The sequence below is a fragment of the Petaurus breviceps genome, unplaced genomic scaffold (genome assembly GCF_028583685.1).
Source record: "Petaurus breviceps papuanus isolate PSGF00001 unplaced genomic scaffold, PetGlider_PUasm1.0 91133, whole genome shotgun sequence".
NCBI lineage: Eukaryota > Metazoa > Chordata > Mammalia > Diprotodontia > Petauridae > Petaurus > Petaurus breviceps.
The window spans coordinates 22,585,139-22,602,946 of NW_027187419.1; the positions used below are offsets into that span (position 1 = coordinate 22,585,139).

A 17,808-nucleotide genomic window follows, 5' to 3' on the forward strand; every position below is an offset into this window, starting at 1 on the left:
AGGGTTATCATGAAAATCAAATGAGATGACATATAAAAAATGTTTTGCAAATCTTTAAGTGATATAAGTATTAGGGGTTTGATATAAGCAGAGAATATGTAAAATGGCATAATCTAGGTAGAAGATGCTAGGGGACCAGTTTCTAGGAGGTTGGAGAATTAAGGCATGTGTGGACATTCTAGGTTGGCCTGCCATATGGTAGGAAGTAGTCTCTTACACCATTGTTTGCAAAACTAGAATTGACAGGTACTGCTGAAGGGTTTGTTTTGGGATTTAGGCACAAGAGTGAAATCTAGTTCACTCACCACTAGTAAGACCATTCAGTAAAGGCAGAGGATCCTATAGCTCCCCCAATGCCCTAAGTCATAAAAATGGGTATGGGATTTTGGTGTTTTCATTGGTTCTTTTCCATTCTGGATGTAGAGTATATTCTCCATACTAGGGATAAGAGCCACTGGGGATCTGGGAGTCACGGAATCTGGACCAGGTATTGAAGCTGTCACAATGGTTAAGCTATGAGGAGCAAGAGTAACAGATGTTGGCCCAGCTGGTATTTGGCCTTGAACTTGGTGAGACTAATGCTATGTAGGAATTTGCTAAATGGTAAACCTAATTAACCTTCCCTAGTCAGAGGCTGAGGTGGCATAGAGGGTAGGTATTATGTCCCCTTGTTTTGGAGTAATTATTTGTATGTTTTTTCTTGCTATATATTGAAGCTAAATATCCTTGTGTAAATGCTAATTCAATGTGCTAAGTGGTTAAATGGGAGTCCATGTGATAACAGAGAAAGAAGATTCACCCATTCCCTGGAGAATCCCATGGGGATAAAATATAACAGGCTTGGCCCAGAGAGGGGCCAGAGCAACCATTTTACATACCGGAAGGTGAGTTTTTATTATTACCCGAAAAGCTAAAGAAGGTAGAAGCAGACAGAGCTGAAAATTCGTTCTACAATTAGGAAGAGCTGGGACCATACTTGCACTAGAGGTCAAATTGGAAAAGTTAATTATGAAGATGGGAAACTATGCTTGGTAGCCTGGCAGTTTTACATCTCATTGCCCCAAACCATTAATTTCAACAAATAGTGACTGAACACATGCCGGGTGCAGAACATTGTGTTCTGCTGGGGAGATATAAAAGTACCTCTCCTGAGGACCTTATGTTCTACTGGGACTAGGCGAGAGGGGCATAATAGGCACATAAGTAAAAATTACATATATTATAATGGTGAGGTTCTGATACAAAATGATTTCTAGATAGAGAGAATGACAATACATGAGAAGGAAGAGAAAAAGCTTCATATAGGGGGTGATTCTATAAGGTTTAGAGGCTTATAGTCCAACAGCCAATTTATACCAGGAATGTTAAAAGTTTTGCAAGAAGGAAGGTTAAATGTAGACTGAGCATTATGGGGCATATATCTTCAATATGAAATAATTATTAGTTCAGGGCAGAAACAAATATGCTAACTTGCAACAGAAACAAAAACTGTTGGGACAAGAAAAGGAGACAATTGTAGAAATAGATATAAAAACAAATGACATTATGTAAATGGAGACGGAAAGTAAGATCTAGGAAGGAAATTAAGAAATGATATAATTATGATCATATGATTGAAATTGGGTTTGATATGCCCTATTTAGATACATTTTATTTAGTGCTGGGTAAAATAGTAAGTGACAGTTGGTGTAATTGAATTGGAGAGGTAGATTTCTGTTGCTAACAAGGTAGGACTTCCTCAATTACAAATGGATTTGCTCTTTTACAAAAGATAGTACCTCTTTCCTCCATTCCCATTTTCTCTGATATAAAGTTTGAAATTACCAGGGTGCGATTTTGTCTTAAACCTACTGGAATAGAAGTAGGAAAGAGGAAGGAAGGCACACTTAATCCTTTAGTAGACATGGAGAATTACATACATGCTCAGGAATAAAGTTCTGATAGCAGAATGTAATTTATTGACATGTTAGGAACCAATATGAAGAGGAGTTGTATCTAAAGGGGATGGTAATGTTTTCTCCTCTTCCCTAGAAGGAATAGGAAAGTCCTTGGGAGCTTTGGCTTATGCCTAGGGACACAGCTGGGAGTAAACACTGAGCATAGAATTTGATTAGCAGAGGAGCTTCAGCAGGAAATTATCTTATGGCTGTCAATCAGTTATTCAATCCAATCAATCAGCAAATATTTATTAAGTACCTGTTATGTATCTGGAATTCTGCTATGCACTGAGGATATAAATATAATGGTTTAAAAAAATCTCTATTTACAAGGAGTTATCCATTAATGGCTGCCTCTCAAGTAGGATAAGACTTACCTACCTTTTTCCAGAGATAAAAATGACAGAGAAACAAATCATGGCTCCATGGTATGGGAAACTTTATAACAATTAGAGCTGCCTCCAAATGAAATATGTTTTCTCTTGAGGTGGTGAGTTTTCTGTAATTGTATGATCAGAGGCCAGATGACAGCTTGTCTGGGTAGTTATTGTAGGGGATTTTTCTGTCTGAAAAAAGGGAGGGGTTGGACTGGCTTATATGTAGGGTCCCTTAAGACTCTATGTCTAGTTCAGTAGACAAAATCTTCAAAGGACCTGGCTTCTCCACTCCATGTCAACTTTAACTTTTGGGGGAACTTCAAAAGTAATTCAAAAAGAATACACTAAAGAAAATCAGTTTGAAGTTTAGAGACATGAAGAATTGCAATTAGATTTTTGAAAGGAAAAAAAAAAGATTATAATTTTCAAAGGTAAACAGAGAAAGCAGTCCAACCACACTTAAGAATCCAGAAGTAGATTTTCCTTTTTGAGGTCTTGTGAGTTCAACCTTCACCTGGATTGCTCTAATTTTATTTATTTTCATGCTATTAATATCTACTGGGCAAAGAGAATGCTTCAAATTGAACACTGTTCACTCTTCAATTTTTGAGATTAACTTCTTTGAAATACAGCTAACTCACATGAAAATGGAGAAGAAAAAAGAATCTAATAGAGCCCAAAGATAATTTTCATAGTCTCATAGTGCAGATCTAGAAATGGAAGGGATCTCAGAATCCATCTAATCTAATCCTCTCCTTTCACAGTTGAGGAAACTGAGATCAAGGGAAGGGCAGGTGAAAGGGAAAGAAAGGAAACAACCATTTATTAAGAATCACTACATGTCAGACACTCTACTAAGTGCTTTACAAATATTACCTTGTTTGATTCTCACAGCAGCCTTGTGAGGTAGGTGCTATTATAGTCCCCATTTTACAGTTGAAGAAACTGAGACAGACAGAGATTAAGTGACTTTCTTAGGCTCATGCAGCTAGCTAGTGTCGGAGGCCACATCCAGGTCTTCCTTATCTCAGGATAAATGCTCTATCTACTCTCCTATTTACCTAAAAAGGTGTGACTTGCCCAAGAACACTAGCTCTGGAGTTAGAGGACACGGGTTCAAATCTGTTTCTAATGCCTTCTATATGTGTGATCTTGGGGCAAGTCATTTAATTTCCCCAAACTTATTTCTTCATTTGTAAAATGAGATGTTTGGACTAGATAGGCTAAGAGGTTCCTTCTACCTGTATATCTATGATCCTACAAAAATTGCCTTTGGGGTCTACCTACAAATCCAAATTCAAACTCTTCTAATAGGAGAGGCATTACTGCATTGCCTAGCCCCAATCTGTGTATCTAGTTTAATCTCTCACTGTTGCTCCACAAAGACCCTCTGTCCCAATCACACAAGTTTCTTCTACTATTATGGCATTCACTATATTCATGCTTGCCTTTACTTCTTTTCCTTGCCCCTATAGCCTTCCTTCTTTTCCCTTTGTTGTTGTTCAGTCATTTCAGTCTTATCTGATTTTTTTTGTGATCCCATTGGAGGTTTTCTTTTCTTTTTTGTTTTGGAGGGGGGAAGGCAGGGAAATTGGGGTTAAGTGACTTGCCCAAGGTCACACAGATAGTATGTGTCAAGTATCTGAGATCAGATTTGAACTTAGGTCCTCCTGACTCCAGGGCCTGTGCTCTATTTACTGGGTCACCTAGCTGTGCCCCACTGAAGGTTTTCTTAAAATTATAGTGGAGTGGTTTACCATTTCCTTCTCTAACTCATTTTATAGATGAAGAAACTGAGGGAAACAGGGTTAAGTGACTTGCCCAGGGTCATACAGCTTGTGTTTGAGGTCAGATTTGAACTCAGATCTTCTTGACTTTAGGTTCTGCATTCAATCTACTGTGCCACTTAGCTGCGCCCTCCTCTCTACTTGTTGAAATTCTATCTGTCCTTTCAGGTACTAAACAAGTTTCATTTCTTTCATGGAGTCTCTCTCACTCTTTTAGACCATGTTTATTCTTTCCCCTTTTATGACCTCCTAAAGCAATTAGACTGTATTTTTAAATTTAGGCCTTCATGATCAATGACCTTTTATTGCTTTATGCCTCTACAAAGTACCATTCTAATACTTTGTTGTGGAAGCTAAGGCAAGTTTCAGTATGCTAGAAAAGCTTCAACTATTCGATTGGCACCAGACTATGTCTACTTTCTGAGGACTAGCTTAGCTAAACCTAGTGAGATCTATCACCAGAAGCCTGACCACTTGGCAATGACTACTTTGACTATGGGATCCATGAAACAAAGAAATATAAGGGAAGTCCAAACTGGAAAAGACTTTGCTGAGATATTTGTGTGTAAGGCCAGAGATGTGGTTAGGTAGGAGATAGATAATGAGATTATTCCCTAAGCTTGAGCCTGGGGTAATGCTGTCCTACAGGACTCAAGTAAATGAGCATGCATTTAGGGTTAGGGTTAGAGTTGGATTTAGGGTTCATACACACACATATATCATATATGTCATTGGCTGTTGTACTATGTTCTCAATGATTACCAAAATGACATCATTATGTTGAGGTCAAAGTAGAGTGTGTCTGACTATGACGGATCAGACTAATAATACAAGTTCAGAAAGCTCTATCATGGGTTGGGCACAAATAGTGCATATGAACATTTGGATAATGTGTGTCATATATCTATATAAATATATAAACATGTACAAATATTTATCTATACAGTATGTTTATCGAGTATGTATATACAAACATACCTATGTATATGTATATATACACATATATTTATATATAGAAGATATGTATATCTTCTATATATATAGATATAAAGATAATTTATATATTAAGAAGATATATAAACATATATATCTTCTTAATATATCTATATATCTATATACATATGTACACATATACGATAAATTAGGGATAATCTAGTAGGGAAGGCAAAAAGATAAGCATTAGACTGGCATTAAGAGTGAGTTTTGTGGCGGATAGCAGCTTAGGGCCATTGAAGGCATAGCAGAGTTTTCCAAATGGGATACAGAACTAATGTGCAACCCATGAAACAATTTTCTCAATGTATTTTCACTGGCCTTCTTGCTGTTCCTCTCACAAGACACTCTGTCCCATGATTTTCACTGACATTTTCACTGGCTGTCTGGGATTTTCTCCATCCTCATCTCTGACCCAGCTAAAATCTCACTTTGTATAGGAAATCTTTCCAATTCCCTTCTTAATTCTAGTGTCTTCCTTCTGTTGTTTATCTTCTATTTATCCCACTTCCTATTTATACAGGTTATTTGTATGTAATTGCTTGCATATTCTCTCCCCTGTTAGATTGTGAGGTTCTTAAGGACAGGGGCTATCAATTAATGTCCCCAGCCCTTAGCATCATTTCTGGCATGCTAAGGAATGTGTGCTTACCAGTTTTTTATTGACTGACAAGAAAACTAATAGGTTATTAACCCTTCTGGTCTCTAGTTTGCATTAATGATGTGTGTATATGTAGAAATTCATTTCTGACTGTGTCTATCTTATACCAGAAAGCCAGAGCTGTAAAACGCGATTTCCTTTGTTCTACTCAGACTATCTACTATGAGATGAAACTCAAAAAATATAAAAATCTTGAGACATTTTCCCCATACTCAACCAAATTCATCCTACTTGATGCCAAGTCTACCCTGTATACTAAACTGACTATTTTCTGGTCGATTCGCATCATTATCTAAAAAGTTATCTGCCTAAATTGGATCGACTATTTTGAATACTGAGTGAATGGTTTCCCCTTAATAGTTGTAGGCATCATATGAGGTATGTTGATGGTGTTGTGTAGACATGTTCTACAATGAATAAGCATAAAACTAGGAATATACCCATCACAGTACTACAGTCCTAAGAGTTCACATTTTAAAGTGGTATCTATGATTTTCTGGGTTTGATACATTCTTAATTATCATCTCTAATTGAAGTACAGAGTTATTTAATATGAAATATAACAAAACACATTAGAATGTCAAACATTAATAGTCTATCAGTTTTGGGCAGCCCAACAATAATAATCTATGAAGGCTCTACCATATGGCAGCTACTATGTTAAGAATAGAGACTACAATAAAGGCTAAAAGCAATGCTTGATCTCAAGGAGATCACAGTATAATAGAAGAGACAACATACAAACAACCGTACACAAAGGTGATACATACACCCACACCCACATACCCCCCCCCACACACACACATAGGATTAACTGGAGAAGATTCAGAGGGAAGAAACTAGAATGAAGGAGGATCAAGAAAGGCTTCTTGTAGAAGGTAAGATATTATCTGGGATTAAAGGAAGCCAAGGAAGCCAAAACACAAAGAGGAGGAGGGAGAGACTTCCAGGCATGGTGGAGGGGAGGGGTGCCAGTGAAAATGAAGAGTTGGCAGATGGAAAGTCTTGGGTAAGGAAAAACAAGAAGTTTCACTGGAGGCTAGAGTATGTGGAGAGCTTGAAAGGTAGGAAAAAGGTGAAGGTTTTAAAGGCTAAATGATAGAGGACTTTATATTTGATCTTAGAGATCAAATTAATGGAGAGACACTAGAATTTATTGAATGGGGAAGATGATAGCATCAGACTCATGCTTTAAGATCAATTTGACAGCTGAGTGGAACATATACCCAACTCCCACTGTGTTTATGAGACAGCAACATTTGAAATGAAAGGTAAAAGAAATCCTAAACTACTATTTTTATGATTTATATTAAACTAAACCCAAAGTCACTGACTTTTTTCATTAACATATTATTTGTTTCAACACTGTACAGACAGGCCAATGTCTATTTTGATTTTACATGTGCTATATAAATCCAATTTCTAGGTTTCCTTATTGTCTGTCTTGATATACACATTTCATTTGATTATTCTAACTGCACCAAAATCAGTCTCAAATTTTCTTCTAAGTAGCTATTTTCTTTTACTTCACAAGAACATAAAAAGTTCTTGCTCTTCCATTTCTCAACTGCATACTATATCATGGTTTCTTTCTATATTAGCTTATATGTCAAGTGATCAAACCATGTTCCCCAAAACACAATGATTATATTTATTAATAGCTTGACCTGACAGTTACTATTATCCTGAAAACCAGGATTCTGTTTTTCAAAGTGTTTATTCACACACACACACATACACACACACACACACACACACACTACCACAGGGGCATAACCAGGATTGATTTAATTTCATCAAAAAGTTCATTGTTCTATCCAGGTATTATTTAAAAATTCATGGGGTACCTATTAACAGGGAGAAAGTACACATTAACTTTTAGACTTTAGGGTTTCCTTTTTATATACCTATGTCCCTTACTATAATGTATTTTCATTATAAAATAGAATAACACTTAAAAAATTTTTCAGTCCAGGACTGGCAAATTTCCCCAGTTCAGTTTCATGAGATTCATGGCATAACACTCATTGGTCTATAGAGTTATTATATCAATGAAAAGGAAGAGGAAAAACAGAACAGTGAGGATAATTTAAGAGAGCACAAATATTAATAGGCTCTATTCATCATGAATTAAACTCCTTTTATTTTGAAAGTTGACTGGGTCTCTTGAATGGCACAGTGGCAGTTTTCATTTTATATGTTACTCCATGATCAAAAGTTGAACCAGGGTGAAATGAATATTCTGGGGTGTTATTTCCCTCTGATGAATCATATCAAGGATAATTAAAATGGAAAAATAGCTAACACATGCATTTTATGATAATGAATGGATAATCAAATTTCTTGAAGCAAACAAACAAACCAAGAGTATGTTATATTGGCATTTGGAAACAATGATGATATCTAAAAACAATAAGAGAAAATTAAGAAATGAATAAACTGCTCCTAAACAACAGGTTTCTGATATTAATGGAGCAGTAGGACTTTAATCAAAATGCTTAATTTGAATTAATTTTTTTAGTCATTTGGAAGAGACATTTCCAACCGGAATGTCTTTTTGTTATCATGAAGAAAGGTAAATTCTACTGCTAACCCTGGCTTTTTGAAGTATTCTAATTTGCTATTTCAGATATAAAGCTAAAGTTTAATTTAGAAGATTATCCCAAATAGTAATGGACAACTTGGAACAGGAAATATTTTGAACCATTTTGTTACTTGTGATGTAGAGAAATAATAGACAGGATGAAAGAAAGAATGCAGGATCAAAAAACTAAATGATTACAAATGCTTGTATAAGACACATGCCACCCATAAGGTATTCAGATCACAAATTTTATGGTAAAACTTCAACTTATAAGAAATTATTCAATTTAAAAAAAATATAATTTCTAGGAAGGGATGCAAAGACTATTTAATATATACATTTTCCCATTACTATTTTAATTCATACTCTAAGGTAAGAAATGGTAATATAATGTAAGATATATGCTAATGTGCTAAATAATTTCAAATTAAAGTTTTTATATCCATTGGGAAAGCAAGTATCATTAATTTCACATAACGGTCCCTAAATAATTATCATTATTTTGAATGTTTGCTATAATTCTAAAGTATGGACTAAAGCTCTTATCTTGAGTCAATTATTTTCTGTTTTGATCTGAATTTAATAGATGGGAAAAACTGTCCACTGAAATTTGTGATACATACAAAAATAAAAATGTGTTTCACTTACGGCCCTGATGCTTTCAAAATGTCCACGTTCCTTCTCAAAATCGATAGGCTGTCCCTTCAAAGTCCAGTAGAAAGAGACATCCAAACTGGCATCATGAATGGCTTTGCAATTGAGGACAATGCTTTCTCCCACTGTTATCTCTGTCTTCTTGGGAGTAAGTTCTATCCTCGTAGGTTCTGTGACAACACATGAAGGAAAAAATGGTGAGACTGATTTCCATGAAGCATTGCCCAGTATTTAGCTTAATTAAAAAACCTACAACAGAACATAAATAGTGCAGTTGTTGAAAGCACATAAATACTATACTTTCAAATTGTTAATTCAAATAAACAGAACCCTGATAAGATAAATTATTTGCTTTCCAAATGCAGTTTTGTATTAGATACATTCACTATATAATGGCAATCCCACTGTGTAGTTCACTTGGTCAACATCCACTTAATTAGGAAATGCCACTTATTCCAGAAGAGGAGAGAAGTGAGTTAATAAATGTTACTGCTACATGAAGCCTGAATAACTGTTCAATTTAGTGAAAACAATGATTAAACTGGTTTGTCAGAAAGAAAAAACATAGTCTATTGATTAAGCCCAAGTTAAAAGTGTCCTGCTGCAAATCATGGAAATAAATCTTACTCTTTGGCATCTTGGCATTTTGGTATAGAGGATGCCATGCTATATCCTTCTGAAATGTAGTACTACAAACTACAATTAAATTGGAAAGACAACATAGAGTTTCCAATTGCTCTTTTCTTTTAGTAATCTAACGTGGTATTATGTTTTTGTGGGCAAAGAGAAAGGAGAGTATTAAATACATACTTTAGTATCATGATGGTATTTTTTTTCTTCTCCCAAGATTCTCCTGTCTTAGCTCAGTGGTATGTAATAATATAACTGTAGAATCACAAGGCAGAGAGAATCCTGTCTTTGCTAGTCTTGTAGGATCTCACCCTTTTGGGATGCTTGTGCTAGCTTTGGAATCAGAGGACGTAGGTTCAAATACTGTACCTGTGTGACCTTACTAAGTCACTTCATCTCACTCAGATTCAGTTTCTTCATGAGTAAAATGAGGGGTTGGATTGTATTGTGATACTATGATGCTCATGTAAATCCACAGAGAGTTCCCCTTTAAGGATATTCCCAGGTCAAAGCATCAGAAAGATTAAATTCTCTAATATCTGAATTATTTCTATGGAGCCATTGTGAGCAAAAAAACAACCATAGGACAGAACTTATTTTAAATATGAAATCCCAAGAAATTAAATACTCTGCATAGTATAATTGAGAAACTAATATCTTCAGGGAAAGTAGAACACATAAACTTCATTTAATCAGAATATAGTATTGTGGATTAACAAAGATTCTGGTTAACTAGGGATTAAGAAGAAAAAACTGTTTCAATCTCTGTCATGGAATATATTTTACAAGGATGTTGGGCTCTTTACTGTTTTAGGTGGTGCAGTGAATAAAGCACCAGGCCTGGAATCAGTATGACACATGTTCCTGATTTCAAATCCGGCCTCAAACACTTAATAGCTGTGTGACCTGGGCAAGTCACTTAACCCTGTTTGTCTCAGTTCTCTCATCTGTAAAATATGAGCTTGAGGGGTGGCTAGGTGGCACAGTGAATAAAGCACTGGCCCTGGAGTCGGGAGGACCCGGGTTTGGTTCCGGCCTCAGATACTTAACACCCACACACACAAAAAAAAAACTAGCCATGTAATCTTGGGCAAGTTACTTAACCCCAATTGCCCTCCAAAAGGCAAAAGATAAAAATAAAAATATATTAAAAATGAACTTGAGAAGGAAATGGCAAACCACTCTAGTACCTTTACCAAGAAAACCCCAAGTGAAATCACAAAGTGTTGGACATGACTGAAAACAATTGAATAACAATTCTCTACTGTTTTAGTAAATAGGTTGTACTTAATATAATTGAATGTCTTTGATTATTTGGGATCTTGCACTGCGTCAGGGTAATTATTATGAATTGTATCAATGCTGATTATAGAGCTCTGTAGATAGACAAGGTATAGAAAACTTCTTTGAATCTGTGGTAACCACCAAAAAACTTTCTTTTTTTGGGGAATGACACCAGTTTTATTTCATCTCATTTGTGTCTCTCATAAAAGCTGAGTTATTGCTCTAAAAGATGCTATAGAAAAAGTCTGGCACAGTGCTTGCTGCACAGTAGGTGCTTAATAAATGATTCTTCACAACTTAATTCTAAGTAGCTGAGAGTCAACTCAATCCAATCAGTTTTTAAGACTTCGTAGGACCCCATGGTATGTAACATGGAGAGCACAAAAGATGGGAAAAAAATACATTCCCTCCCTATTTTAAAGGAGCTTTCCATACTGCTGAGATACTGGGATACTTTTTATGTAGTTAAAAATGTGATGAGTGCCTTTTCAATATTCTAAATTTCATCATAAGAAACAATCCAATAATTTCTGCCATATAAATTTGGTTTTTTGAGGCAATTGGAGTTACGTGACTTGCCCAGGGTCATACAGCTACTGTGTGAGGCTGAATTTAAACTCACATGCTCCTGATTCCACGGTCTGTGTTCTATCCACTGTGCCACCTAGTTGTCTCTGCCATGTGACTTTTTAAAAAAAAATCTGTAATAAGTTTAGAAATATTCCATAACATTATACTGTGGGAAATAAATAATGGGAATGGATCTCATGTTGCCATAGGTCTCTCAAGTTTGGCCAGTAGATGTTACGATGTTCTCTCAACATTCTACACCAGTTTGTGACCCTCACCCATAAGCTTTTCATTTATTTAATTAAGTGGAATTACTAACCTTAATATTCATTACTTATATTAAACTGCTATATTAAACTAAACCAGCAGTTTCATGGGTCTGGGTCCCTTCACTAACAAGCATACTATAACTGTACTTAGTTTTATCAAGCTGTTTACTGTTTAGCTATGGTAGCAAAAACTTAAAGAGAGGCACAGAGAGCTTGGAAAAGGTAAAAAAAAGATCATAAACTCTTTGAAAGCAGGGGCCAAGTCTTATACTTCCTTGTATCACACTCAACAATACCTAATTCAGGTGCACTTCACATTGGAGATGTACTGAATGCACAAATATCCAATAAACATTGGAAAATCAATTAAAACAAATAAATGATTCTTCATTGACTGACAGTCAAGTTTTTATTAAGCATCTATATACCAGGACTGGCTGATGATGACGTTGATGATGATAGGTCACATTTATAATGGTCTTAAGAGTGCATAAAATGGTTTGGAAAGACTATAAAGTCATAGGATCACAAAGGAATATATGGAAAGGACCTTAGAGACAATCTAGAATCCCACAAAAAGTTGGGGTTCTGGTTAATCAAATTTTATTGTGGGAAGGTCTGTAAGGTAAACCAAAACATACCCTGGCCATACTATCTCCTAATTATAAATTGAAATACGTGCATAAAAGATTACATCATGTTTCTAGTTTTGTTGTGATGGATATTGCTAGCTGATGTTCCATGCTTCAAGTATTTGTCTCTGTTGCTTTTGAATTAGTACACATTCATAATATTAGCGTATAAATATATATGACATCTAGTTTTCCTTTTGATTATGCCTGGGAAGAACAGATGTCATGAAAAGCATCGCTGTCATTTCCAAAAGAAGCTACAGGAAAAGTCTGACAGAATGTCTGACACATCATAGGCATTTAATAAATGACTCTTGATAGACAATCAGTCACTAATCATTTATTAAGACTGTTTTAGGATGATGATGATAATGAAGATAGGTCACATTTGTAAAATGTGACTTTCTTTAAAGTGTTTTTGACAGATTATGAACTCATAGGGTCATAAATAAAGGGCTGAAAAGGAACTTCCAGACAATCTAGTATAGCTCCCCTACTTTTACAGGTGAGAAAACTGAGGTCTAGAGAGGTTAATGATTTATCTAAGGTTACCCAACTAGTAAGTGCCAGAGTCAGGATTTGAACCTAGGTCTTCCAATGGTTACAACAGCTTTGTCAAGTCTCACTGCTTTATAGATTATTAGAGTATTACTGCCATTTTATGGGTGAGAATGTCAAGTAGTAAGTAATTGTTTTTAATCAATTGCAACTGATACCCACCTCCATTCTCCTATCCCTTGCCCTTTTGAGATAATAGCTATAGCTTATTTCTAGATTAACTTCAAATGGCCATCATGAAAATGTAGTGGGTTTAACATAGATATGAGAACTAGATATTTATGTTTGGGCAACATGAAAAACATTCATAAAGTTGCCCCTTGCTTCTTTACTTTTATTCAAAAATAAATTAGCATTCCATGGCAGACTCCTTGTGCTCCCTGCTCTCCCCTTCAAGAATCATAAATTCACAGATTTAGAATTGGAAGGGAATTCCTACACCTAGTTCAACCCTCTCTTTTTATAGATGAAAAAAATTGAGTCACAGGGAGTTTGGCTTGTGTAGTAAGCATCAGAAATGAGATTTGAACCCAGGTCCAATGATTCTAGGGGTAGTGCTCTGATCTCTCTCAACAACAGAAAGATAATATTTGTCTATATTTGTTCTTATATCCCTAATACTCTATGGGGGCACATATGTACAATATCAATATAATTTTGTTTATAGGCAAAAAGCTTTCTGATAGGGAGGAAAGTGTATATGAAACCTATAGGGCATTCCAATAGAACTGCTGGATTCTCTTACCTTTCACAAATACAGAAGATAGGATTTCAGCTGAACCAAAGACATTTTCCCCTTGGCAAATGTACTTTCCCTCATCCGATTTAGAAGCATTTAGGATCCGGAGACTCCCATCTGGAAGAATAGCTATTCTGAAAATGATCAGAAAAGGATTTTTTCTTGTATTACTACAAATCAATTAAGTTGGAAGAAACTCTGATGACATCTGAAATCACTTCTATGGTAATAATAAATAAGTCAAAGAATCACTGTTGGACTAAGTGATGGTGGGAGAAACATTTTACTATTCCAGGAAGTTCTACAACCAGCCCAGGTTATATCTTCTTCTATTCAAAGGGGTTATGGAGCAATGGGCTATTTTTTTTTCTTTTGACACTGACAGCTAATTTGAAAACTTGTGGGAAAAGGTGACCCTGCATTTGGTTATTAAAACTTGCCACTATAATATCACCCAGTGATATTTTAATATTAAGCACAGCTATTTCCCCTCAAACTGAGAGTGACCTTAGAAATCAAATATAAAAAGATACCAGGCTAAAAAGTAGAGGAGGACAGGCATAGAACATAAAATTAATTGTATACAGCCCAAAGATGATTTATGGCAGTTGCTCTGCAGTGCAAACTGTGCAGCAAAGGGATGAAAATGAGATCTGCAACTTTGGTTGCTCACTCGGCAATTTTTCCCTTAAGAACTCGATCTTCAGAGTTTGAATTTGGACTTTCTTAAGATGTTTGTTAAGAGATTACCTAGGGGGCGGCCAGGCAGCACAGTGAGTAAGAGCACCAGCTCCAGTGTTGGGATGACCTGGAGATTGAATCCCGGGCTCAGACACTTAGCACCCACCCAGAAACACCTGGCTGTGGAACCTTGAGCAACTTACTTAACCCTGATTGCTTAAAAAAAAAAAAGAGATTACCTCAAGTCTTAGATGAAGGTGCACAATTAATGCATTATTAAAGATTTCTAAAGTTTAAAATTGGGATCATCATCTTTATTGGCTCTTGGGATAGGCCACTGATTGGTACTGGAGGTATGCAAGTATTTCAAGGAGATTATCTATGGGGTCTTAACTCCTGTGTTTGACTAAACCTTTCACAAGTAATAATGAAGTGTCATTTCTGGAAGACTTTAAGGTCAGTCAAGCATTTGGATATATTTCTTCATTTGAACCTCAAAACAACTTCAATTGGTATACGAGATAGGTGCTATTATTTTTCCATTTTGAAGATGTAAAAATTGAGTTTCAGAGAGGTTCAAGTTCAGGGAGTGCCCTAGGGCCACTCAGCAAAGGAAAGTTAGGCACAGGACTTGAACCCAAGTCTTGCAGACTTCACATCTAGTACTCTAATCACTATGCCAAGCTGTCTCTGGCAGCAGCTATTTATTCTTTAATACCATAGATTTATCTGAAGGACCCATGCTGTGGACTATAGTTCTCTAAAGAGATGCAATATGGTATAGTGGTTAGAGTTCTGGAACTGAAAGGCAGGAAGACTAGAGTTCAAATCTTACACTGGCCAGTTACTAATTGTGGAACTGTGAGCAAATCAATTAACATCTCCAAGCCCCCATTTCTTCTTTTAGAAAAAAAAAAAGAAGAATTACTTTAGTAGCTACTTCACAGGGCTATTGTAAGACTCAAAAGAAATTATAAATGGCAGTATTTCCTCATGGTAGTCAGGGCCTTGACAGTTATTCTTAGCTAACAATTCCTAAAGAATTCTAATAAGGAACATGTGGGATGTTATCATTCTCTTTTGATCATCAGGGCCTATTTCTGAGGTAAAGTTGCTGTTCTGGTCTTTGTAGTTATCTCTCCTCCACAATAACTAGTGATTCTTTTTTCCCAAAGTTGATGCTAATGTTGCACATTCTAGAGACATCCCTGAATAGAATGTAGGAACATAATGTTTATCCAACAAAAAAGGAATGGTTAAAGTGTTATAAATTAATGTAATGAAGTATCATCATACAATTATGATCAACTTATATGAGGAGTACAAATATGAAAAGAACTTTATAAAAACATAAGGCAAAAAAAACCTACCAGAATTTCATAGTGCATATAAATTATGACCATATCATAGAAAAAGTGAATGAGAATGGATGGATAACTGAAGAAATACAATGGAACCTTGGAGGAAGTGACTGAAAAGTTATGACACTTTAAACACTGAAATTCATTTATTTAAATGTAAATAGTTGCAAAGGAAGTTCAGTTATTTGTATTGATGTTTACTAGTAGGTTTATAATAAATCATTTTTAAAAAGTAATATTATTTCTGCCAGTTCACTACTTATCAGTTCCCTACAGAAAGCAGATTAGGTGTTTTGTGACTTCCATATTATCACTCCAATCCACAATTTTTAGCTTTTACTTTAACTATTTGATTCACAATAACATTCAAAGTGGCAACCTATATAAATGTATACATATGTTAATCCACATACCTTTAACTTAATGGCTAACAATAACAATAGCTAGCATTTATGTAGCACTTTAAGGAATGCAAAGTGCTTTACACATATTACCTCATTGTATCCTCCTAACATTCCTGTGAGGTAGGTGAGATTATTATCCCCATTTTACAGAGGAGGAAACTGAGGCCCAGAGATGCTAAATGACTTGCCTGGGGTCTCTCAGTTAATATGTGTCTGAAGATAGGTTTGAATTCAGGTCATCCTGACTCCAACTCTAAGGCTCTAGATACTGTATGATCAAGCTGCCAACTTTTAATTGGATGAATTCTAGCATTCCAAAAACAACAATGACAACTCCTATCTTTCTGTGTCTGTGTTCCAGTGCCTATATAGCCCTAAAATAGAGATAGACTTTCTTGTCATCTCTGTTGAGATCAGCTCATTCTCCCTCCCTCTTATATTCTCATATTTTCTTCCTTCTAGCTGGTCCTCTCCACTTCATCACCCACTTGCCCCCTGACCCACTCCAATGCCCATGGGTTGCTTGAAAATCATTCTCAAATGCTAATCTCCATATCATATCTCCAGAGACCTATGGAAAGGTCTAAAAATGTTCTCCTGTGACATTCTCCAATCTAAGAATATGAATGTTAAAATTTAATCAGTTATTTCACAGAATCATAGAATCTCAGAGTTATCAAGAACCTCAGAGGTTATTTAAAAAAATCCATACCCTTTTCTGACCGGCAGATTGTTCCTACCCCAATATTTCAGAAATACCATAGTCATGTTGTAAAGCCATGCATGAGCAGCTTTCCAGAGGACTGCTACTATGAACAGCTTTCAAGGTTCTGATCACATAGTATAGCAAGATCTATTCAATAGTAAATCAGAGCAAAACATTCACAGAAAATCAAGGTACAGCATTCACAATGTTACAACTTATCATAGAAAATTAAAATACATCATCCACCATGTCACAACTCAACAATTTATCACTAAAATGGCCACATAGTTTTCAACAAAGTGGTCACATAGTTTTAAACAAAGTACAAGCTCCTTGTCCAGCTCTCAGTGCATTTCCTGCTCCACATTGAAGCTCACAAATTCTTCACAGTCTCTGTTCCTGGGAAGAAAAGGCTTAACAAAGCCACAATAACATTCATGCACATTAACAAAGCTCCAACATTTGTACAAAATACCAGCACCACAGTCATGCTTCCTCAGTCTTCTGCAGCTCTAGCTGGCTCTTGGAAGTCCTTGGCAGCTCCAGCTGGCCCTCAGGAATCCTCAGCAGCTCTGGCTGGCCCTTGGAAATTCTCAGCAGTCTCAGCAGCTCCGTCTGACCCTCAGAAATCCTCAGCACCATAAGCTCCATTGTCAAAATCAAAATCACTTTATCCAGCCACCACGTGGCTTGCTCCAAGAAATTCTGTCTCAGTTCTCAATTCTCACTCCTCTTCTCAGTTTTTTTCAATTCTCAGTTCAGTCTTCAATCCAGCAACAGCTGACCTGCCTCCATGATGCTCACTCCAGGAAATTCTGATTGTCCAGCTTGTGCTCTTCCTGAAATACAGTATTAGCTTCTCCCTGTTCAGTCCCTTCCTGTCATGTCATCAATAGGAGTTGCCTGTTCAGTCCTTCCTGTTACATCAGCAATAGGGGATCATACCTTCTGTTTCTTTAACAGAGGCTTAATTTGAAACTA

At 36.1% G+C, this 17,808-nt stretch overlaps 1 protein-coding gene across 1 annotated transcript in view; it reads right to left on the reverse strand.

Annotated features, from left to right (window-relative positions):
• The window catches only part of CNTN5 (contactin 5), a 1,715,246-nt gene that overhangs the window by 170,420 nt on the left and 1,527,018 nt on the right, over positions 1-17,808 (reverse strand). The window contains exons 14-15 of the mRNA XM_069080670.1: positions 13,682-13,809; positions 8,988-9,163 (exon numbers count right to left, since the gene is read on the reverse strand). Coding sequence (XP_068936771.1) covers positions 8,988-9,163; positions 13,682-13,809 — 304 coding nt within the window. The remainder of the gene's footprint in view (positions 1-8,987; positions 9,164-13,681; positions 13,810-17,808) is intronic.